The 23,260-nt window shown below is 53.2% G+C and overlaps 9 protein-coding genes across 9 annotated transcripts; 5 read left to right on the forward strand and 4 right to left on the reverse strand.

Annotated features, from left to right (window-relative positions):
• Window positions 1–545: 545 nt before the first annotated feature.
• On the reverse strand, window positions 546–3,140 carry Z520_06945 (uncharacterized protein; the record flags this gene model as incomplete). The annotated part of the gene is made up of 1 exon (XM_016777445.1): window positions 546–3,140. The coding sequence occupies one exon, from the start codon at window positions 3,138–3,140 to the stop codon at window positions 546–548; it is 2,595 nt and encodes an 864-aa protein (XP_016631616.1).
• An 829-nt stretch (window positions 3,141–3,969) lies between these two features.
• On the forward strand, window positions 3,970–5,127 carry Z520_06946 (uncharacterized protein; the record flags this gene model as incomplete). Its single annotated transcript, XM_016777446.1, has 2 exons — window positions 3,970–4,322; window positions 4,398–5,127. The coding sequence occupies 2 exons, from the start codon at window positions 3,970–3,972 to the stop codon at window positions 5,125–5,127; spliced, it is 1,083 nt and encodes a 360-aa protein (XP_016631617.1).
• A 670-nt stretch (window positions 5,128–5,797) lies between these two features.
• Window positions 5,798–7,039, forward strand: Z520_06947 (uncharacterized protein; the record flags this gene model as incomplete). Its single annotated transcript, XM_016777447.1, has 1 exon — window positions 5,798–7,039. One exon carries the CDS (start codon window positions 5,798–5,800, stop codon window positions 7,037–7,039), a length of 1,242 nt encoding a protein of 413 aa, XP_016631618.1.
• Window positions 7,040–7,403: 364 nt separating this feature from the next.
• Window positions 7,404–8,642, reverse strand: Z520_06948 (uncharacterized protein; the record flags this gene model as incomplete). The annotated part of the gene is made up of 4 exons (XM_016777448.1): window positions 7,404–7,676; window positions 7,789–8,040; window positions 8,249–8,377; window positions 8,520–8,642. 4 exons carry the CDS (start codon window positions 8,640–8,642, stop codon window positions 7,404–7,406), a joined length of 777 nt encoding a protein of 258 aa, XP_016631619.1.
• Window positions 8,643–10,896: 2,254 nt separating this feature from the next.
• Window positions 10,897–12,289, forward strand: Z520_06949 (uncharacterized protein; the record flags this gene model as incomplete). The annotated part of the gene is made up of 3 exons (XM_016777449.1): window positions 10,897–11,632; window positions 11,782–11,862; window positions 12,057–12,289. 3 exons carry the CDS (start codon window positions 10,897–10,899, stop codon window positions 12,287–12,289), a joined length of 1,050 nt encoding a protein of 349 aa, XP_016631620.1.
• Window positions 12,290–12,740: 451 nt separating this feature from the next.
• Window positions 12,741–14,764, reverse strand: Z520_06950 (uncharacterized protein; the record flags this gene model as incomplete). The annotated part of the gene is made up of 3 exons (XM_016777450.1): window positions 12,741–14,378; window positions 14,425–14,589; window positions 14,651–14,764. The coding sequence occupies 3 exons, from the start codon at window positions 14,762–14,764 to the stop codon at window positions 12,741–12,743; spliced, it is 1,917 nt and encodes a 638-aa protein (XP_016631621.1).
• Window positions 14,765–15,727: 963 nt separating this feature from the next.
• On the forward strand, window positions 15,728–16,922 carry Z520_06951 (uncharacterized protein; the record flags this gene model as incomplete). Its single annotated transcript, XM_016777451.1, has 3 exons — window positions 15,728–15,996; window positions 16,071–16,200; window positions 16,260–16,922. The coding sequence occupies 3 exons, from the start codon at window positions 15,728–15,730 to the stop codon at window positions 16,920–16,922; spliced, it is 1,062 nt and encodes a 353-aa protein (XP_016631622.1).
• Window positions 16,923–17,362: 440 nt separating this feature from the next.
• Window positions 17,363–21,357, forward strand: Z520_06952 (uncharacterized protein; the record flags this gene model as incomplete). Its single annotated transcript, XM_016777452.1, has 7 exons — window positions 17,363–17,552; window positions 17,606–18,251; window positions 18,324–18,523; window positions 19,199–19,587; window positions 19,636–20,124; window positions 20,215–20,831; window positions 20,931–21,357. 7 exons carry the CDS (start codon window positions 17,363–17,365, stop codon window positions 21,355–21,357), a joined length of 2,958 nt encoding a protein of 985 aa, XP_016631623.1.
• A 763-nt stretch (window positions 21,358–22,120) lies between these two features.
• On the reverse strand, window positions 22,121–22,930 carry Z520_06953 (uncharacterized protein; the record flags this gene model as incomplete). Its single annotated transcript, XM_016777453.1, has 1 exon — window positions 22,121–22,930. One exon carries the CDS (start codon window positions 22,928–22,930, stop codon window positions 22,121–22,123), a length of 810 nt encoding a protein of 269 aa, XP_016631624.1.
• Between the last annotated feature and the right edge of the window lie 330 nt (window positions 22,931–23,260).

Consider the following 23,260-nt stretch of genomic DNA (forward strand, 5'->3'; position numbering starts at 1 on the left):
AGGTGGTGATGTTGGTTGACAGGAGGGCCTTTCATGCATGCCACAGCTGAATGCCAACCATATTGTGCAGACCAGACGGACTAGATAAGGGTATACATGTATATACCTTGTGGGGCATTGTGGACGTAGACAAACAGAAAGAGTATGTGTGTCGAAAGGCCTTCCTACTGACGCGACCACCTGCACGACACCCCTTAGCATGCATGCCGGTGCAGGTGTTTGGTGCTATGTGAACCTATCAACCTCAAGTGAAACAATGGGTATCCTACTGTACCTACCTAGGTACTAACGTACAATCACAACTACCTAGTATTGCCGTAACGTATCACGACATGAACACCTGCATAACATGGTAGAAAAGAGGTGAAGGGTATATAGTACAACACGAAGCAAACACATGCAAAGCACAGAAAGCCCGACTGCACCTCAACAGCGCGCAAAATGCAGCAAACTCAGGTGATTGATCCTTCAAGTTGTTGTGTGACTCAACCCGCTTTAACGCCCCCTTGCCAGAAAGAACTGCACACCTATTTCAAGGTCCCTTCTTAACTCTTCAGCTTCGGTGGCCCAGTGCGGTTGTTCTTCGCGCCCAGCCCAGGACTGCTGACGCTGCTGGTCGTTGCCCCCGCCGTTTTCTTCACGACGGGGGAGGGTTTTGTGACATTGTTTGGTCCTGCTTTGTTCTGCGCGACGACGACGGCGGGCTTTTTCGGACCTCCTGCTACCGAGGCGTTGGTGGGCTTGTTCTTCAAAGGCGCTGGGGTTGCAGTGGCTTTGGTGTTGGCGGTCTTGGGCTTTTGCGCAGGGGCCGCTGTCTGTTTGGGAGTCTTGGAGGGCGGAGGCTTGAGAGGTGTCGGTTTCGACAGGTTATTGGGCGTGTTTGTTTTGTTCGTCGAGGCCACTCCCAGCGATGCAGGCGGTTTCGAAGGAGCTGAGGGGGCGATCTTCTTGTTCGCATTTTTCGTCGTGGTCGTCGACCCTGGTTTCTTCGCTACCGCTGGGGTCGCTGCACCACCAGTACTCGCGACTTTAGCAGGGCGTGTGGTTGCGGTTGTCTTTTGCCCATTCGTCGTCGGCTTTGACGCCTTCTGTGTGGCAGGCGACGGCTTCTTTGCTACACTCGGCTCGAGCTTCGCGGGAGCTTTCTTCCCTGGCGCCGAATTCGTGGATGCAACAGCCGTGGTTGCATTACTCGACAAGGTCATCACCGTCCCATACCGACTATTTTCCTCAGCCTTGACTGCATCCCAGAAATTTCCCTTTGGAAGAGCAGCAAGATTCCTGCCTCCACTCGTCGTTAAAGGCGGCTTCGTCGTCGTGGCATTCTTTGCCTTCTTTTCCTCTGCGGCTTTGAGATCCTGCCAGAATGTGCCCTTTGATTGTTTGGAACTGGTTGATGTCGGGACGGATGTGACGGAGCCCCGTCTGCTCTGCTCCTCGGCCTTCACTGCATCCCAGAATGTGCCATTTTTGGCAGTCTTTGAGATGACAGAGCCACGCCTGCTCTTCTCTTCTGCTTGAACCTGGTTCCAAAAATCGCCTTTTGCCGTCGCGTTGGCGGCGGGTCTCAATTGAGCTGCACCGCCAGTAGGGGCTATTCTCCCTTGTTGTCTCTTGGCCTCTTCTTGGGCCAATTGTTGTAAGAAATTCTGTTGTCTATCGGCAATGCTGTCCTGCACCATTTTTTGGGGATCCGACAAAAATGCCTGGATGAAGTCGGCTCGGTTCAGCACAGTTTGCGCCTGGGGTGAGGTGAGGAGCTTCTGCACAGCCATCGCACCGGCTGCGAACGTCTCCTCCTGCTTCCCTGGTTCGAAGAATGAGTCCAACGTCAAGCCGCTCAAGGCGGAAGAGGCAGATTGAACGCCCTTGCCAGCCTCTATACCGGCTTTCTTGATGTCTTCTGTCCCCGCTTGCAGGGCTTGCTTGTTGATGCTCTTCCAGAACCTCTTCGGCAGGTCGCCGTAAAAGATGTACAATATCATCGCCAGAATTCCCATCGGTGCAAAGATCTGAAGAAACTCATACCAATGACTTGCACGAATGGGGACCTCCATGTGTCCGCATCCCCGAAGGACCTTGCCAGATTTGTATTTGGTGGCGCCATAATCGGCTGGGAGTTTGCCAGTCTGGTAGTACTCTTCAATCATGACATCCTTTTCGCGCCAACGGGCCCTGAGCCAGAGTTCAAAGGCTCTGTCGTTGTGAAGTGGGATCTCCTTGACCGCAAATCGGCGCCAATGCATGCTGACGGATTTTGGAGGCCGGCCTTCTAAATAACCTGCTTTCAGAGTGAAAATGTCTTGTGCGTACTGTCCACGGGGTACACCTTCATAGACTATCGTACAGTCGTAGAGATAGTCCACAGTGTCCTTGAGCTCCTCGAGACAAAACTGTAAGCCTGTGCTCCGGGGCAGTAGGACATGCCTTGTGTCCGGAATGTTGTTCTTTTTGGCCCATTCAGCACTTCGTTTGCGGGTGCTGGGAGCAAGGTTGGTCCCTTCTGGAAAGAGCAGAAGCCACATTGGATCTGTGGGTTTGTTGAGCCTTTGCAATGCGCTGGCCATGTGAGGCTTGTCCTGTTCCCAATTGCGCTTCAGGAAAATGAACTGATACAACTGCATCCCCCATCCTATAACAGGAATCTTACGAAGCGATTCCTTCAGGATAATGTAAAGTCGACCATGCATACCATTACAATAGGCTATCCACCACAGGTAAAGCCAATCGGTGTAGATTTGATGGTTCGCAATGAGAACAAGCCGCTCAGGGAAATCCAAAATCAGGTCTCCTTCGGTGGACTTCAGGAGTTGTCCTCGCACCGATTTGTCTCCAGAAATGATAACTTTTGTCGGCGCAAATGTCTGGGTGAGGGTCATTGTGAGCAGCCCGAAGGACTGCTTGGTGAAAGCGATCCATGCGTTATACCAATCCTCGTTGATGGCTCGCAATGGAGCTCCCAGAAATTGAGAAATGTTGATAGCCAAAGCGCCCGACAAGAAATAGGTCGACAGAGCCAAAGCTCTGGACGCTACGGAGAATTCGCCCTTTGCAAGAGGGACTTGATCAGGCCGCTCGGGTCGTGAGTCAAGGGAGAAGCCGGCAGCAGGCTCAAGAGCAGGTGCTCTGGACGGAGCCATTGTTGTCTAGTCAATTGTCACAATAACAAGAAGTTTGTTTGTCTCGTCTCTTCCTCCTCCCGCCCATTGTTGTCCATAGGTGAACAGCCACAGTTGTGGACCAGTACTCGGTAGAAGTATGGGAAATAATTTCAGAGAAGGCTGGAATTGCTGGATGAACGCCACGCTGACGTACAGAGGGTCCTTGTTGTCTTTCAGACTTGGGGATCGTCATTTTGGAGCCACCGAGAGCTGTCACCCAGCCGTGTTTTCAAGGCGCCGTTGGTCAGCTCCGGTTCTAGCTGTGGCGTTCACTTACCCTCTCGATCAGTGGACACACAGTGGACGACTGATCCGAGGATGCGAACAAATGGCAAGACTGCCCGCTCTGGTGGCTTCTGGGCTCATCGTGCTTTTGGGGCAGCATCAACGATCGAAGGGAGAAGACCAGAGAGCACACCCTGGTCGCCGCGGTCCAGATTCGTATCCTCTGACAAGGATCAAGTGCCGCTTGGGTGCCGCCAGTGGTAGCAGAAGATGTCAAAAGCAAGGAAAAAACAGGAAAAGGACCCTTGACTGACCCTTGTGGCAGCGGTGGCGGTGCTGCGACTCTCCAATCAAACTGTGGGTGGGAAGCCCAAGATGACGTTCGTGTGGGAGCATCTCTCGGTGGACTTGTCCATATCATTCCTCGCATGTCCCTGGCGTCGATCCAAGGGGGCAGCTCGAGAAAGAACAATAAAATCTAGCCCTCTCCTTGACATCACAATTCATCTCTCTCACAAATTCATGCTATATGGTCCTGTCTGTACCTTGAATCAGGTGCAGACTCAAGTTCTAACAGGTCCCAATGCCTAACGTATCCTTTGACATCTTCTTTGACAAGGACTTTATCAACATCACAGCCACTCGAGGACAGACTGCCCCCAAGGCCAAACCTGAGTGGAAGGTCCGCACCGCTCCCAAACTACCGCCGAAGCCTGTGGTCGAGGACCATACCGGGACTCCCAGACCACCACCGAGACAGAAGTTGACCACCCTTCGTCAACCGGTGCAACACCACACGCCCCAAGACCCGAAGCCCGAGGTCGCTGAAAGCGTGAACGGTTCCACCAACGGCGAAGACAAGCCCAAGCGAAAGCCTCCGAAGCTTGGTCCTAAAAAGTCGGCCACTCCTGCTACCCCTTCAGCCACTCCGGCTGCGTAAAGAAAGCCAAAAATGGCAACCCAGTGGGTGTTGGGGAAGGTCAGTGAAGCACTTGCTCCCACTGTATCCAGCACGGTGGCAAGTGCCGGGGCATTTGCAGGTGGAGCGGTTAATGCAGTGGGCAATAGCATCAACGGAGTCGGAGAGTCAATCAATTCGACAGTTCGAAGGTACGGAGATGGAGTCAAAGATTATGGGAATGGCATCATGGATTGGACCCAGGCAGGAGGAGTCCGGGCAGCGACAGCAAGCAATCCTTTGGGGTTAAGTGCAGGCACAACGGGAGGGAAGCGACAGGTCACCAGTCCTCAGATCTACCGACCACCTGCTACGACACCCAAGACCGCTCCCTCCAAAAGGTTGATGACAACGGGCAAGTCGACAGCACCCCAGAAGCAGATCGAGGGAGGTACCCCAAAGAAGGCCTTGCCTGCTCCTGGACCAAAGTCATCTGCTGCCGGCGCCCCGACCAAGAAGGTCGGGTCTGCTCCCCTCAAGCCCGTGCAGTCAGCGGCGAAGACCAGTACCGCCCCCAACCCTGGAGCTCTGAGGCAGAACAAACAGAGCAATGGTGCCAACAAAAGTGCGGGTCAGAACAAACTTCCCACAACACCCAACCCAGGAGCGATGAGGCGCAAGCCCGCAGAGAATGGCAACACCAAGCAGCCTACCTCAAACAAGAAGGCTCCCAGCAAGCCCAACACATCTTCTGCGCCAAAGCCGACAACGACTGCGGCAAATCGACCAAAGGTACAAGGCAATCCCACTGCTGCCGCCAATCCTCTCGGGCTCACGTTCTGATGGTCTTGAATTATTGGTTCTTGGTAGCTTGTTGGTTACGAGGCGGGTAAGAGCTTTTCCACATGGCTCCAGGGACGCCATGTCTTTGTAAGAAGTACTTGGTAGTATGGTCTCGTTTTGTATCTTGATAGCATAAAAACCTAGTCTCCCCTAGGCTACACTGTCCGGGGTGTAGATGGGAATGGAATATGATTGATTGCAGCGTACACCGTGGGAGTTCGACTGGGTTCGGGTCTCGACGATCGGTTCCGTTTCGCATTGTGCGGGGACCGAAAAGACGCCCCGAAGACGCCCTTTGCAGCCTTACTAAAATTACCTTGTCTACCGAATTGCCTCTTGATCTGACTTCCACCCAACCGAATGTCATTGCCGGGCAATGGTCATCCAGATGGTCGTCATTTCGCGCCCTTGGCCATACGCCCTTTCATACCTAGCTGTCAAACACAGTTCAGCCTTTTCCTGCTTAAGCCATTTTTGACATGATCGTGGATCGGCAGTCATCACATAGGTAGGTGGAAAAGCTCACTGTCAAGCTGACAAAACAGGACCACACTTCAACCGTGTTGTTCGGTATATAATCATGCTGTCAATCTAGGATACCACCGCGGACAGAGTTGCCCGATACCTCCACTAAATCCTACTCGACAACCTACCAAGCACGCGCACTACAATGGCAGACATTGAACCATTCACCATCAATATCCCCGACTCCTCCCTCTCGGACCTCAAGACTCGTCTCTCGCTCGCTCGCTTCCCAGACGAGCTTGAGGGTGCGGCGTGGGACTATGGCGCTCCCCTGGCGGATGTGCAACGCCTGACAAGATATTGGAAAGACACATACGACTGGCGGGCTACGGAGAAGAAGCTCAACGAGCTCCCCAACTACCGAACCACAATCCAGGTGGACGGTGGGTTTGAGCCATTGAAGGTGCACTTTCTCCACAAGAAATCCTACGTGGAGAACGCCATCCCCTTGCTCTTCGTGCATGGCTGGCCGGGAAGCTTCATCGAAGCGATCAAGATCTGGGACAAATTACCCTCCCCTGAACCGGGTACGGATGACCCAGCGTTCGATTTTGTGGCCATCAGTCTGCCCAACTACGGCTTCTCCGAAGCACCAAAAAAGAAAGGGTTCGCCATTGCGCAGTACGCCGAGACGTGCCACAAGTTGATGTTGAAACTGGGGTATAACGAGTATGTGACCCAGGGAGGCGATTGGGGGTATTATATCACGCGGGCGATATCGCTTCTTTATCCGCAAAACTGCAAGGCTACGCACGTCAACTTCGACCAAGGCGAAGCCCCCAGTTTCCTGAGGCACCCGACATTGGCACTCCAGCACGCAGTCACACCGTACACGCCCGCAGAAAAGGAAGGCCTGAAGCGCACGGCGTGGTTCTTCAAGGAATCCTCGGGCTACCGGGCCCAACAATCCACCAGACCACAAACACTGGGTTACGCATTGGCCGACTCCCCCGTAGCCCTCCTATCCTGGATCTATGAAAAACTCCACGACTGGAGCGATTCCTATCCCTGGACGGACGAGGAAGTCTGCGAGTGGTTGAGCATCTACTGGTTCTCTACGGCGGGTCCCGCCGCCTCCCTGAGAATCTACTATGAGGCCACGCACGAGTGGGATCCCGACCCGGCCAGGCGCGTCACCCGCGACCGCACGCGCGAGTACATTGGCGGCGGCGTCAAATTGGGTCTGAGCCACGCGCCCAAGGACGTCAGGGTGTTGCCAAATACCTGGACAAGGACGCAAGGGGATGTCGTCTTTGACAGATCACACCCGAGCGGTGGACACTTTTTTGCCTACGAGAGACCGGAGCTCTTGTTGAGGGATGTCAGGGACATGTTTGGGAAGAAAGGGGGCGCGAGGGATGTGGTCAAGGGGAGGAGCGGGTATTGATTCGGACAAAATTGAACAAGAGAGGTGAGGTTGGTTCAATTTCCACGATTATAAGCACAGGGCTATGTAGAAGGATATATGACCCGAATGCTTGAGCTCGAGCTTCAGCTTGAACTTACATGGGAAGCTTGTGTAGAGACACAAATGACTTCAATGAGTTCATCAAACCCACAGGATGTGCCACGCTTAAAGTCAACAAGCTTCAATGTGGGAATGAATCTAAGTTAGTAAAATACGCACAGATCTATATCATTGAATATGTCAATGCACAGAACGCACACACTCGCCCGGAGCCGTTGACGTATCTATCTCTCGCGCCGCTCGTGTCTGCCATTGGAACTTTTGATCATAATCCTCTTCGTCATCATAACCTGCCCGCTCCTCTCCTCTTCTCCACCGCCTCCCTCAACACCTGTATAACATGCCCCGGGTCTTTGGCTCCAAATACTGCGGAGCCCGCCACGATGACATTGGCGCCGGCTTCGGCGGCCTGGTCGATCGTCGACTCGGAGAGGCCACCGTCCACTTCGACGTTGAGATCCGGGTATCGTTGCCGCACCGCCGTCACTTTGGGGAGCTCCGAGGCCATGAACTTTTGGCCGCCGAAGCCGGGGTGCACGGTCATGATGAGGACCATCTGGAGAAAAGTCACCGCGGTGAAGAATCAGTTCAACCAGGCCTGTCTGATAAGGAGGAGAAGAGGAGGAGGAGTCCAACGAAAAGGGATCAAGAATGTTGGGGGTTCGTACATCCGGTCTCTCCTCCTTGTCCTCAGCCTCCAGTATGTCCCAGAGCACGTCGACGCTTGTTTCCGGTTTTATCGCGATACCAGCCTGCATGCCCAGTTCGTGGATGTACCGTATCAGTTTCTTCGGCGACGTGGGTTCGATCGTGGTCTTGTCTTCGGGTTTCGTGGCCGCTACCGAGGTGATGGCCGCTTCGTAGTGGAAGCAGTAAAGGTCACAGCCGGCATCGCGGAACGTCGAGACCCAGCGGTGAGGCTGTTGGGGTTCGTCAGAATTGACAGGTAGTGGAATCGCATAGAGGGTGTGTCACGGCCCCCTCAAGAAGAGATGGCCTGGACTCATGGGCAACTAAATCCGTGGCCCTATTGTCCAGTCCAGTCTATTCCGCAGCCTGCCCTTCAGGTATGCAACCCTTCTCTTCCACCTCCTTCGCTCGCGTCCCGCTGTGGAAACCTTGACTCACCTCTGAAATCATCATGTGGCAGTCGAATGTGCCCCTCCCGCCAGGCTTCTGGGGTCTTTCGACGTGGGGTCGGATCTTGGACACAACCGGTGCTCCAAATGTGATGTTGGGGACAAAATGGCCGTCCATCTAGTGGCTCTCATATCAGCTGTATGCCTTGAAGGATTTTCGACTCTGAAAACGTAAATGCCCAAAGATTCCCTGTGTGCGCCTCCTCTTATTCATCTTCTGCCGAAAGGTTGGACAAACATGCTTGAAGCGCAGAACGTACAATGTCGACATGGAGCCAGTCACAGCCCTGGCCCATTGTTTTGGAGCACTCATTGCCTAGTGCGGCAAAGTCGGCGCTCAGTATCGAGGGCGCTATTATGGCTGGCGGAGCCGTGCCTGACATTTTCAAGTCTCAGGGAGGAGGATCGGAAAAGGGTTGGGGATGTTTAGTTGGTAAGAGTCGGCGAGGGGCGCAGCGGAGAATCGGTCGCGACGGTCGCGGAGCTAATTGGATGATCGATCAATTCAGGGTTTTTGAAAGAAGAGAGACAGAGTCTTGTGTCTATTCCATGTGGTGAATTGCGCTCTGGTATTCGAGCCGTGTTGAACGTACCGGTACAGTAGGAGCAGAAGAGATCGACAGCTTGGACGGAGATCCAAATGCACCGTCCAGACACTACGTAGTGGGGGGTTGTACCGAGCCGACGTCAGAAAATAAGTGACACGGGGTATGACGAGAAAAGCGAACAATAGGGTCGTCAACCAGAAGTGATTGGCCATTAGTTATAAGGTTGGTATCAGTTACAAGGGGTATTCTATCTGCTCTTAAGCACATCAGGATCCTGACACTTATCACCAAATATTAGCTTGTTAGCTGTTTCGTACATGGCGGTCTCATCGTCCTCAACTTTGTCAGGCTGTGCCATTTATCTCTGACGTCTACCCTTCGATACGGGCATTCAGGTGAGGGACACTCAAGGGACACGGGGTACACTGCTTACGCGAATCTTGGCTTTAATGACATCATCACCAACTGACATTCTCTTTCTGGGTTCAGGGCGATCTGGTGAGTACCGGTAAGAATAATCGAATGGGGGCGCGGAGACCGCAATCTGACCCCACGCTTTATATCGAGTACGAGGTACAGCTCGATAGATGGAAACAGATAGAGAGAAGAGCTGGGATAAGTTGGACGCTGCAGTCATCACGTACGAGGCATTAGATGGCACCAGACGGCGCGGGTCGCCATTGAATGAAAATGAGATTAAATTCCGGCGGTCAATGCTCAATTAGTTTTGCACTGGACGGGCTGAGCTTAGCATCAGAACACTTTCGACTCCGTTATAGAGAGGCTACTGGCCTCGTGGCATAGTCCGAAGGCCTTATCCTAAGGACGCAGCCTTACGTCATTACATTTCTTGGCCTTCTACTACCTACCCTTCACCTAGGTTCCAGTCCCGAGCTCTTTTAGGCAAAACTTCTGACACGCACTAGCCACTTCTGATTCATTGCTGTCTACCGAGTAGTCATGGTCGTGTTGGGCCTTCGAGGAAGGACGAAAAGGGACAGAATAACATCAAGCGCCTCCTGTCTTGAATCGAAACGAGCAGGCTATGTCGTAGTGCTGAAGGAAACCTGGCGGGAGACTTCATCGATTGTTGGCACTTTGGGTCATCACCTGCAATTGGTGGTCCGGGGATGCACGATGGCGATGATCATGCGGTAGTAATTTGTGTGCTGTTCTCGATTCGTCTCTTGCCCAGCGGCGCTGTTGTCACCGTCTTAGGTACGCGCGATGCGATGCGATGCGAGATGAGACGCGGTGATCCGGGGTGATCTAGGGTGATCCAGGGTGAGACAGAGTCGCGAGGGCGTCGGGATAGCTCCATGGTTAGCCCCATTGCTAAACCAGGCACGGCCACGCCTGTTTTTAGCCGCCCCCAGAAAGACGTTGGACCGCCACACGAAAGAGAGCTTGGCCCGTGGGTAAGGGCACAAGCCACGCTCAGAGGCCAAGCTCAGAAGCCAAGCTCACCAACCTCGTGATCCTAGTCGGCCCGAAGAACCTTAAAGACAGCTTCATCTTGTATGCAAATACCTCGTATACTGAAGTATTCTGTGCAATCTATATTCTACGCCAAGAGTGCTACATTCAACGGCTTCTCCAGATCGTATGCTAACGTTGCTCTCAAAGCGTGTAGATCCTTCTGTCCACTCTGGGGGCACAAGTCGAGGGATTGCCTTGTCTTAGTTTTATTGTAGCCATCGCGCGAATGGGCAAACTCCCAATTTCCCCGGCCCTATACGCCACACGCTTCGATCCAGAGAACGGTGGACTCCACATGTCGCATCCAGCACTTGTTCGACCATTCCAAGTCCCATAATAACAAATGCTGTCCCTCTGCTATCTACTCGGTACATACTTCAAGTCACTCTCTTTAGCAGCTGCTTGCTCGGTTCCATTCGCTTTCCCAACTCTAAATCCAACTTGAGTCACTCATTTTTCCAGCCCGGCCGTAATGCATTTCCCGGTATGCATCCTGGCCGTTTTGGCCTCGTGCACTGCGCTTACTGCTGCTGCTCCCCCTGGTCGACAACCAAATAATGGTCCTGCCCCCCCATCGTCTCCTTCATCCAGCACAAGATGCTATACACAAATGGCCTCAAGTAGTGGACTCTGGAATACTGCAACGACCTGGAGCACCCGGTATCAGCCCTGTACCAGCACTCTCACGTCGACTGCCACGGCCACCCTGACGCCAGCCGCAAGCACATCCACCATCACGGTCACCAGCACTGCCACCATAACCGGATCAACCTCGTTCTCTACCGCAATCCAGACCACGACAGTTACTAGCACCACTGACTCAACCACGGCAACAGATACAACCACGACCACGACCACGACCACCACGCTTTCGATCTCGACGTCAACTGTGGCTGCGCCAGCGACCTTCACTCCTATCCAGACTTCCCTTCCAGGCTCGACTTACAGCGGATCAGGCGGCTCTGACCCTATCAGCAAGCGAGAAGCCAAGGCCGGCGGCAGCAGAGACAGTAGTAACAAGGCAATGTTGTCACAACCGGGTCTCAGCGAGTGGCGATATCCCCAGGGCGTCGTTTGCCATCAGTCGGTCTCAGAGACGTGCTCAACAAAAACTACCATCACAACGTCGACAATCACCGCCACGGCAAAAACTGTAACCGCTACCTCAACCTCGATTACCACTACTACTGTGATCCCGTCGGGCACCACCACAAGCACGAGCACAGTAACGACTACTGTAACCAGTGTTATCACCGAGACCTCGACCAGCACTTCGACATCTACGGCCACGACATACAGCACAACCACCACTGTGTATGCGGCCTGTGCGACCAACAATCTTGCCGGTGAGTATTGCCCCTCTCCAGGACAATGAATGTCTTGTTTGGAGGGCAGACAGGGGGAATCGCGCATAGAAACTGAACCCCCGGGCCGCGTTTTATCTTCACGATGCCCAGAAAGAAAACTGATACTGACCATGCGCGTTATTCTGTAGATGAATATCTGGGTGAATATTTTCTGGAAGTGTCAGGAGGGTTCACATCCGTCTACGACACCACCACAGATGATGCTTACGGTATGTCCTCCTTCCCTCCCCCCTCCCCTTGCATATATTTCGCCGGATTTCCCGGCCCCTGAGTGCCTATCAATACTCCTTCCCGACTCAGAGGGACCAAGGCAGCCTGGTTTTTTTTGTTTTTTTTTCCCCCAACACTCCCTAAACAAGCGAAAACGGCTGACTCCCCTTTTTTTCCCCTCCTTCTCTTCTAGATTGCTGCGTTGCTGCCATCACGCTTGGAGACACGTCAGTCTGGGCCTGGCTCCCAGGCGAACCCAGCAACAACTGTGAAGTCGGCCAGACTGACGGCACATGTCCCGACCCAGCCACGAACCCGTCCACGGCTACATATGGTGCCTCGTCCCCCATCACCGTAGGTAACGCTTACTGTGGCGGCATTAATGCGGCCGTTCCATTGTTGTCGAGCTCGAGTTCGAGTTCCTAGATGACCAAGGGAAGGCGGAGGTGGGTGGATACAATGTGAGCTTGGTTACTGGGTATGGATGGAACAGTTGTGCTTTTTCCATCGAGACCAGTAATAATCAATTGTCTTTCGAGTCGATCCGGATGATGGCAGCGGTGCAAGAAATCTATATTCTCTGCTTGACGGATGAATCCCGGGACGTTAATAGTTGAATCTCTTTGTGTGTTTCTCCAGCCCTTGTGAATTTCACTGAAACCTGTATTTAATTGAATTGATCTCGAGCCATTCCTTTTTTCTGACTCAAAAGTAATGGTCGGTGGAGAAAAAAAACAGGGAGTAAAAACGCCAACTTGGAGTCCTTGAACACCTCCGCTAAGTATCCTCAAACACCGTCCCGTTTATGTGGTGAGAGGTGCATTAAAAACATCCATGCCAACCAAAGCTACAATCTATTTCTTCCCACACACTTTTTTCATCGAAATTTGCTGCTACAATCGTTGTCCGCCCTCCTTGTGCCCTCTTCGTTTTCCGACCAAGGACCGTCCGGGTATGGGTAGAGAGCGTGGGTTTCGTCCTCACTCAGTGTCTTTTCATGATATTGCCGTCCGCAGTAGTGACTGTGGCGAAACCGCAGGCGGCATCGCCCACAAACCCGTAATGAGAGGGAGATGGCCGTGTAAAGAACACAGATGAGTGAGATAAGAGTAGCGAAGCCCGCAACTGGCTTCGATGCTTGCAGGGTGAGCGTGCCTTCTGCTGCAGAGAGACTGGTGGTGAAATAGTGCATCCCGCTCTCGCCATCGTCCCGTTCAAATTGACTCTCGGCCTGCTCCGGAAGGATGGTCACCTTGACTTCCGACGTGCCGAGGAGATGACCATGCGCGTCGTACGCTTCGGCGTAGGTGTGGCGCCAATATCCCTCGACGGCCATGCTGCTTTCAAAGCCTGCTTTCGATACACTACCGAGTTTGTGGAAGGTATCTTTGCTCTCGTCAATGCTGGACGCGCCGTAGAAAGTCCAAGAGGCCACCTCGGTCGCACCGTTCCAGCTCACATACAGGACGGTCGAGGGAGGCGTTTGAGGCGAGGCACCGATGTGAGCGTACGCCATCAGGGCCGGTGGTTCGGCCGGGCGTCCAACCCAGTCGGCGAAGTGGTACGCGCGATACGTGGAGAACCGGTCGCTGAGGAAACTCGCTTCTAACACAACGCGGCCGTCGGGGGTGTGCTCGCTGATATATCCGTTGGCACTCCAGCAGATAAAGGCATTCCCGCTCTCCAACATTTGAGCAGAGCCCCGTTTGTCGGTCAACTGGCCGTCAGGGCGGACATACTGGGCCAAAAGCTCAGCACGCCGCGGCTCCTCGTGGTCGTAAATCCTGATCACCTGCATCGAAGAGGCGCTTGCGGTGGCCTCTTGAGCTCCACGATCGTCGCCAGCGTTGTTGAACAGCGTAATTGTCATTCCCGTATCATCCTCCGTCAAGATCCGAGCATGGTGCTGGCCCGAGAAATTGAAATCTTGCTGGAAGTTACTGTACTTACCCCCCAGGCGCCAGATAACAGAGCCATCTGTGCCAGAGACTTTGTAGACGGTGCTCGTGTGGCGAAGTGAGACGAGATAGTCGCCGTGTGAATCTTTGGTAATCGAATTGAGGTGAAACGAGTCCCAGGACCTATAGAGCTCCTCTGGCATTTTCATTATCGAGTCGTTCACGGAGATGTGATCATTGATCCACCACTCAAACACATTCTTGCCAGTAGTGATATCCCACTCCCGGAATCCCCCTGATTTAACTCGGATTGTGTGGTTCGGCATGCCCATGTCCGTGAGGTCCACATCTGCGTCGCCGCTGGTGGCAATGAGAATTCGGTTGTTGCCGACACTGTTGAATTCGTGCATATTGTACGTCCTGGAAAGCGTGATTTCTTGGACAACCTGGTATTTCTCGTTGATGATGAATCCACTCTGTTCCTTGGAGTAATTGGATTCGAGGAGGCGCGCAGAATCGACTATTGCAGTCAAGACCTGGGATCCATTGACCTCACCGACGCGAAAGTCAAACACATTGCGATACTCGAACATGGGACTGCCGCTCCATACGAGTTCCTGATAAATTAGTACAGAGACCGCCAGCGATACCAAAGTGACTCACCCCTTGGTGATTGTAGATTTGCGGACCATTCTGATATGGGATGTACTCGTCCTCCATTCTCCCAACCACAAGATGCTTGAATGGGGAGATGAACCAGTACCCCGGCGTGACCGCATCTGCTTCATACGTATCCAACCTCAGTAGCGGGGCGCGAAGGTCTGGACGCTGTGCAAGGCCATGTAAGCAACGATCACCTGTAACAGCGGCTTGCCCTAGCAGCTCTTACCGACATATACTGAGCCAGATCTGATCCTTGCCCTGTGGAAAGCGGTAGGCGTATGGCTGTAGCCACCGACCTGAGAGTAATTGCAGCTGCTAGGATGAGTACTGGCGTCTTCATGACTGCACTGCCTCGAGAATCTTGACCATGAAGAAAGATCGAGATGTGGATAGAATGTCAACGAGATAACTCGAATAGACTATATATTTTGGCTTTTCGGGGATAATGGAGTCCGCAGGTGGATTCTCAGCCGAGACCCCAAAGCAATGATGGGTTCCCTAGCATGCACGTTGGCCGCTGTCGACAGGAGAAATGCTCCAGGAAGTCGCGAAGATCAGACGAGGGAACAATACCTGTGACTGTAAAATGGACTGGCTTGTCGGGAATGGAGCCGACATACGAAGGGAGAGTATGCTGCAGCCAGCATCTCACGTCCCTCAGAAGACGTTGGCGATCTGGATCCATACCCGAGCGCAAGCTCGAGCCGTTTCCAATTGGGATGACATGGGTGGGAAATTGCTCCGATCTATTGGCTTGACCGCCCTGACCTAGATCGAATTGTGGCTAAGCCACAGCGCCCCTGGATCAGGGGGTCGATAGTGTGCGAGGTTGGAGAGAAATGCGGAGACAGGAGTGCGCTGTTCTGATTTGAGGTAATTTCAAATTCGTTACACAGGCGTGCCCCCAGCTGTAATATTCGACCCCCTGGAATGTTGGTAATGGAATATCTTAGGAATAGGCCGTCGAATCACCTCGTCTTGGTATAGCTCTTCTTGGTCCCTCCGCGTTTGGTATGCCCACTCCATATGCACCTCACGAGTGTCCACGGCGGCGTCACTACTCAACTTCCACGGAGTAAAGTCTTGGCATTGCAGTCCACGGACTCGGAAGAGGATGATGGAGCGGCCATACTGACACGCCTCCCTTTAAAGACCAAAGATGATCCAATATGGCTGCGGCCTGGGTCTGGCTGACCAAGACAGATTCAAAGACGTGCGATCCGACTGCGCTCCGTCTCTGTCGTTCTTTGAATGATACTTGAAAGGATAAATTCCCCACTAAGGCCGCTGTTTATATATCAGGATGGCGACCACGAAGGCTATTGTGGTTCTTCCCGGGGAAAAGGCCGCTGGAATCAGAGAGGTCCCCATGCCTCGAATCCGAGACGATTGGATTCTTGTCAAGACCAAGGCGGTCGCTCTCAATCCCACCGACTGGAAACACATTGATTTTGCTTATGCGAATGCTGGATCCAGGATCGGTTGCGATTACGCAGGCGTTGTGGAGGAGGTCGGCAGCAAGGTCACAACCTTCAAAAAGGGCGATCGAGTCGCTGGATTCACCCACGGCGGGTGAGTGACTTGGGACTCTGACTGACTCGCGAGAAGAAATTGAGGAGAATGAGCTGACCTTGAGGTCTCCCAAGACATCGCATCGATCACGAAACCGGCGCCTTTGGAGAGCACATCCTTGCAAAAGCGTGCGTGCAGATCAAGATCCCGGACCATTTGGACTTTGAGCGCGCGGCATCGATGCCTGTATCGATGTACACATGCGTAAGGCAGCGGGCTGCCTTGGCACTGTTTTGGCATCAATGACTGATGATATGCACCAGGGACTAGGCTTATACAAAGCACTCCAGCTTCCTCTTCCCAGCGAGCCAGCGAACGAACCTTTTCCCCTCCTTATACACGGCGGCAGCACAGCCTCCGGCATATGGGGGATTCAATTCGCCAAGGCATCTGGGCTGACTGCAGTCACGACAGCCTCGCCACGAAACTTCGACTACCTCAAGTCGCTCGGCGCCGACGCAGTTTTCGGCTATCACTCTCCCACATGTGGCGCCGACATCAGGGCTTTCACGAAGAACAAGCTGAGATATGCTTGGGACTGCGTTGGCGGTGGGGAGATTATATGCGGTGAAGCCCTGAGCACCGTCAAGCCCAGCAAGTATGGAGGCATCAGCGCCGTCCCCACGAATATAGAGCTTCTCAACAAAACGAATCCGCTGGTTGAGGGCCATTTCTTCACCGTGACCTACAACATACTTGGCGAGCCGTATGAATGGCAGAACACCATCGTGCCGCCAGCCATAGACGATATGGAATTCGCCATCATGTTCAAAGAAATCGCCCTGGGCCTCATCGAGAAGGGAAGTCTCAAATTCATTAGACTTGACTTGAACCACGGGGGTAGTGGTCTGGAAGGTGTGATGAAAGGCTTGGATGAAATGCGAAAGGGACGTGTCAGCGGTCACAAGTTGGTATACACCATGTAAGCGAAGCAAGCAAATATTTGATCTGAACATCACGGGTAAATTCGACCCAACCACTTCCACATTCTCTATCTCGATGATGGCCACCTGTACAATCCGACCTTAGTTATCGTTGACAAGCTGCCTCACGCGATCTGCATGTACGTGCTCCTGTTCCTGCCTTGCACGGCGCGCACCGCTAGTTTGATATCATGGGCCATTGACACTTGCCCGTGTCCGTGGACTACGGCGGCGCGTACAGTCAGTGTCCGTGGAGCTTTTCGCCGTGGAGGTTGAAGCAGCCATTGACACTGTGTCAATAGTTGATCCCTTGAAAAGTTACAAAGTTCACCAGGTTCTACTCTCTCCCGTAGTCCATTGTGCTCGACTCTTATCTTAAGTAATTGATTGTTCATGTGTTTCAGTGCCCGGATTGCCAACGTATAACGAAGACTTTCGATATCATGACTTACGAGTACAAGTTCGAGGGCTGGCTCGGCCACAGCGAAAAGGCCGCCCAGGGCCAGATGGAATGGGGCATGTTCGAACCCAAAACATGGACAGAGAACGACGTTGATATTCAAGTGACACACTGTGGTGTCTGTCTCACCGACATCCATGTCCTTAGGTCAGATTGGAGTCCGACGCCATACCGTAAGCGACCGGGCCACCTTTTATTACTTGTTTTTGTAACCAGGCTTTTGCAGCGTGCTGTGTGGGCCACGAGCTGGTTGGCAGAGCCGTCCGCATTGGCCGCAACGTAAAGGGCATCAACGTCGGCGACCGCGTCGGTGTCGGCCCACAGGCTCGCAGTTGTGAGCGCCCTGATTGCTTCGAGTGCTCTTCTGGACAGCAGAACTACTGCATTCGCGCTGTTGCCACGTATGGCTCGGTCTACCCTGATGGTGAGGGGAAGTCCTTCGGAGGGTTTGGCCACTATAATCGAACCAACGGCAACTTTGTGTTCAAGATCCCCGACGGGCTATCGTCCGAAGATGCAGCTCCAATGCTATGCGCCGGCCTCACCATGTACACACCACTGAAGAAGTATGGATGTGGACCCGGTAAGAGGGTCGGAATCGTCGGGCTTGGTGGATTGGGCCATTTCGGTCTCTTGTTTGCGAGAGCGCTTGAGGCCGACCAGGTGGTCGCCCTCTCGCGGAAGTCGACCAAGCGGCAAGATGCATTTGCTCTTGGAGCTCACAAATTCATTGCGACAGAAGAAGATGCCAGCTGGACCGTTGAACATCGCCGTTCTCTAGACTTTATGATTCTGACTGCTTCGAGTCCCGATTTGCCTGTCACCCAATATCTGGAACTGCTCAAATGTGGCGGCACTCTCATTCAGCTTGGGTTCGTCTGCCTCGGCTCTCCGTGTACCATGCCTATGGCGAGCTAGCTGGCTGACCGTGATGGTTCATACAGGGCTCATGCCGGTGGCCAGTTCCCTTCGTTCAGCGCCTTGACGCTCTTGTTCAATGGCTTAAGCATTGCCGGCTCCATCACTGGCTCTCCCGCGGAGATGAGGGAGATGCTGGATTTCGCAGCGGAGAAGAACATCAAGCCGTGGATTCAAAAGCTGCCTTTGGAGAATGCCAACCAGGCTTTAGTGGATTCGGAGGCTGGTAGGCCGCGATATCGCCTTATCTTGGTCAATGGGAAGCATGCATAGCAATGCTGACTTGTGAGCATGTCTCGATCACCTGTAAATACTGGGGGTAGACTGGTCGATTCGACGTGCAGATGTTAAACGTATAGGTAGAGAAGAAGATGTAGGACGCTCCGATATTTACCATGGAGAGGTACGTACTCATACTTGGCGCAGTCCTGTATATTATAGTTTTCTTGAGGTTCTCTCGACGTCGTCTTTGCCATTGATATGACGGAGGCCAGGGTGGCGCCGTGGAAGGTCTGCATATCCTGCCGGTCCATACAACGAAGGCTACAACTAGCCGTGGCAAACGGAACCCTCTCCGCTGCGGGCCCATGTCACATGCCTTCGCCGCCGCTGGTTGGACCCCAATAGCCGGAGGGGTAATGGCTCTATCACCACGAATCGACCAAATCACTTCGAATCTAGAGCATATTTGCCTTTCAAGCTATTCTTACGCATATCATTCTGCCTCGATCTTCCCTGCTGGCGAGGCTAGGAGTTTTCACTTCCTGTCTTGCACTCACCAATGTCTCCCGCCACCGAGCGACGACTCCGAAGTCGGCACAAGAAGAAAGGTAACAGACCATAGCATTGTCATGCGAAGCTTTTCCTGTTCTGAGTTTTTCGGGCTGAGCCTGTGTCACAGCTTGCGACTTATGTTTCGTCAAAAAGATCAAATGTGACATGTCCGAGCCTCAATGCTCCAACTGCAAGATTTACAGCACAGAATGCTGCCGGAGCGTATCGAGACCAAGGGCCAAATTGCCTAAGCCAAGACCTGCTTCTGCAAATGTATCTTTTGTGAACTCGGCCATCGAGACTTCAATGAATCCACCATGCGACAAGAACAATGCTGTCGCAGGATGCCAGGACCAGCTACGCGAGATACCCGCATTACTCGGGGATGACTCGCACAGCAATGGCTGCGCTGCCACCGATCAGCCGGGGAAAAGCCAGCCATGGACATTCAACCCCATCAGTCCGAGTTTGTTTTGTGGCCCTCCCGATAAACACCTATCTTTACCGCCGCTGGACGTAGGTGACTGACCACCTGGGTCATGTTCGAGACTAAATCCCCACCAGGAAATCTTACCGATGATTGACCACTACTTCAGAAGCCATAACTCGTCGATCCCTCTTTTCAACCAGACCTCGTTTATGAGAATGGTGACTGGATTTTTCGGTCTTGATTCCAAACGCGACACGGCGTCATGGGCGGCGATTCTCGTGGTGGTAGGTCTGGGTTCGCAGTCACTTATACCCGGGCATGAGTCCCGTCTCGGGCCCATCGAAAGGAAACGTTGGATCGACTACTGCATGTGCAAGGCGCAATCGGCAGTGTTTGAGCTCGCAATGAGAGATTCAGACTTGCTCGGGATCCAGGTGCTGGTGGCGCTGGCCATGTTATTCCGCAATGCCTTCGACATAAGGCCCTCGGCCATTCTCCTTGGGATGGCTGTGAGGTTATCGCATCGATTGCAGCTGCATTCCCACGATGCGGCGCGATACTTCACAGCCGACGAGCTTATGGAGAGATCAAATGTGTTCTGGGTAACCTACATGCTCGACAAGGTACGCCAATTGTTCAAGAGGAATACATATATATATATATATATATATATATATATGCAAGCCAAACTAAACTCAACACGACAAACCTAGGACCTCTGTCTCAAGACCAAAGCACCTTACTTGATCTCCGACTCCGACATCAACATTACAATGCCACCCAGCGCACCCCTGGACAAATCTGGAATCATCCGAACGAAGGACGACGACCTCGACCTCGACCAGTTCAACATATTCCGGCAGCGCCTGGAACTCGCCCGCAACGAGGGCAAAGTCTACGACCTCCTTTACTCACGCCACGGCGTCAAACTCGAGACCCCTGAGCGGCGAAGCCGCGTGGAACGTCTTCAGAAAATGCTAGACGAGTGGTACCAGCGCATCCCGCCGTCCTTCAGGATCGAAACCGCCTCCAGCAGCAGGGTGGGAGACGCGGAGCTGATCCAATTGACGCATTTGTATCATATCTACCTGTCATGCTTGATCGCTACACATGGGGTCTGGAGCAGTGAGGCCGAATGGATCCGAAGGGTTGGGTCGCTGGGCAGGGCGGCGATCGAAGACTTCGCGGCCGCCGTGTATGGACCCAAGGTCACGAAATGCACGCAGGCGCAGTGTCCGCCGCTTGTGCGCGCATGGAATCACTGTGTGGACATCAGTCGGAAGACCATAAAGCTATTCCAAGACACCTCCCACCCGGAGTGTCTAATCTGGTAAGGGGGCTCTGGGCCTTTTTTTTTTTTGAGAGAGGTTGTTCCCATGCCATATTACAGCTCAGATTCCAATGACAGTCCACACACACACCCATACAGGCAATGCATCTGCGCACACTTCTCAGGCCTCGTCGTCCTTCTCGCAGACATCTCCAACCCGGACTCGCCGCGCGGATTCCAAGTCCAAGACCTGACGTTGGTGACGACGTCGCTCGAAATTTATGACCAGCAGTTCGAAGGTGTCCGTTCCACCATATACGAGTCGCTGAAAATCATCGTCGAGGACTTGCGTATAAATGCCGCAAAGGTCGTGGACAAGGTCCTTCTCGAGCCCTCTGATGAGCAAGAATCCACAGTCAGCACGACGGGTTGCAGAAGAGGAACAAATATGTTTCCCAACTACGACATATTGCCAGAATTCGGTTATCACGAAGAACAGGCGATGGGATTTGAGATGTTTGAGATGGACGGCGATGCAGCTCACTACATCCAAGACGACGGGATGCTATTATACGTCAATGATTAGGGCCTAGACGTTGTCCAGATGCCATCTGCGCTAACTGCGCCGCGGGTCATCCTGGCGTATTACTTTGGCGCACAATCGTGGCCTTCGGCGCAGTCGTCCACTACTCCCGAGCGAGGTCGGTGCCTTTCTCGACAAAGTCTCCATGATCCAGCGGGAGAGCTTTATCCGTGAAGATACGAGTCACAATCGCTGATATGTAATTGATCACGTCCAAATTTGTTACGCCGAAATAATTCGTTCCGTCGTTAAAGAAATGTTTCCATCATTAGATCCGCCGCTGTACTTGGTACATGTATGTATGTAAGTATGGACCTGCTGTGATGTGATATGATGTGATGCGGTGGATTGTCATACAAGAGTCAATGAATGTGCAGAAATGAGACTGAATCCTGACCCAAGTTACATAGATCGAAAGATAGATGCACAGATGTATACATAGATTGTCTGACTCAAAAAGTTCCAAGAAAGGCAACAAATACACACATAGTAGAGACCAAAAAACCTCCCATTATATCCCGTCGTGAACACGTAAGCAAAAAAAATAAAGAAGAGACAAAGAGACCCCAGAAATACGATTGGGTGGGACCCTAGCAGGGTCAAAGGTATTGGACTCGATCTTATGGCCGTGGTGGTGGAGACAAGAGGCATTCGTGACGTGATGATAGAAAGGAAGAGACGGAGGGCTGAAGGGAAAGGCGCCCCAGACGTCTATGAGTGTATACATTGGGCGTAGATTGGGTGGTGGTGGTGGATATGGCAACAGTCAGTCAATTGGGGGTGAGGCGCAGGAGTCAACGTGAAGAGACGACGAAGAGGCAGGGACTTCGTCGAAAGCAGCCCCGGCCTGTGCGACGATCTGGCTGGCGGTGGCGCTGTTCTGCTGTGGCATGAACGACGGTTCGTACTGGCTCGACAGGGTAGAGCGATCGGCGACGCTGGAGCGAGACCCGCGTGTCAGGGCAGAGTCGTCATTGAGGCCAGGTACGATCATGCCGGAAGAGTCGCCTATGTGGTCGAGGCTGCTGCTGGCGGTGCGGCGCTCGACGAACGAATGCCAGGGGTGAGGTCCGTCCTCGTCCGGCTCCAGAATAAGCTGTGCGTCGTGGGTGTTCACAGAAGCGGCGGCGGCAGAGACGGCAGCAGCGGCAGCAGGGTGATGCCCATCAAGCGGGGCTGACGCCTCGAAACTATTGTCGAAGCTTCCATTGCTCGAGGAGTGCGGCGAGGAGGATTCGAAGGACGAGGAAGAGGCTCGGTCAAGGCCGCCAATGCCGGGACTGGGCATGCCTGAACGATAGCCATGACCACGGCCCCCCTGACCCCCATAGACCTCGCGGTTCGCTTCGTCCTTGAAATGCATTCGTAGTCGGCACCAGCACCCCGGGCAGCCACAGCCGCAGCCATGATGGCCGCCACCGGAACAGCAGGGAGCGATTGGCGTTTGGTTGTTGCTATTGTGACGCGGTGTCGAAGGGGCTGGAGAAACGAGGCCAGACGGACCATGCGGGAAGAACCTTTCAATAGGCGCATCGTCGTCGGTGTTGACGAGCTGCCGAGAAAGGTGACGAGCCATTGTCAAGGCGGGAGAAATATGAAATCGACCCCTGTAGCGTGTGGGGGTGCATGCGAGATGTGAACTAGGAGCTTTTTCTGGCCCCTGGTTGGTGGTGGCGTACGAGTACAAGGGTTGGAATGAGACAAAGAAGCAGTGTTCAGAAGGCCGCCGAATTAGAGAACATATAGAAATTCTTTTTGGTATGTGTATTATCGTTCAAAGCAAGGACAAAAGGGCAAAGAAGAGGAGTTGGCAAAGGAAATGCTGCAAGAAGGCAAAATGCAGGTCGGTCGGATCAAGGGAGGTAGGTAGAGTAGATATAGAGTATTCAGAGACTATGAACACAGA

Source organism: Fonsecaea multimorphosa (genome assembly GCF_000836435.1).
Source record: "Fonsecaea multimorphosa CBS 102226 unplaced genomic scaffold supercont1.13, whole genome shotgun sequence".
In the NCBI taxonomy this organism is placed as follows: domain Eukaryota; kingdom Fungi; phylum Ascomycota; class Eurotiomycetes; order Chaetothyriales; family Herpotrichiellaceae; genus Fonsecaea; species Fonsecaea multimorphosa.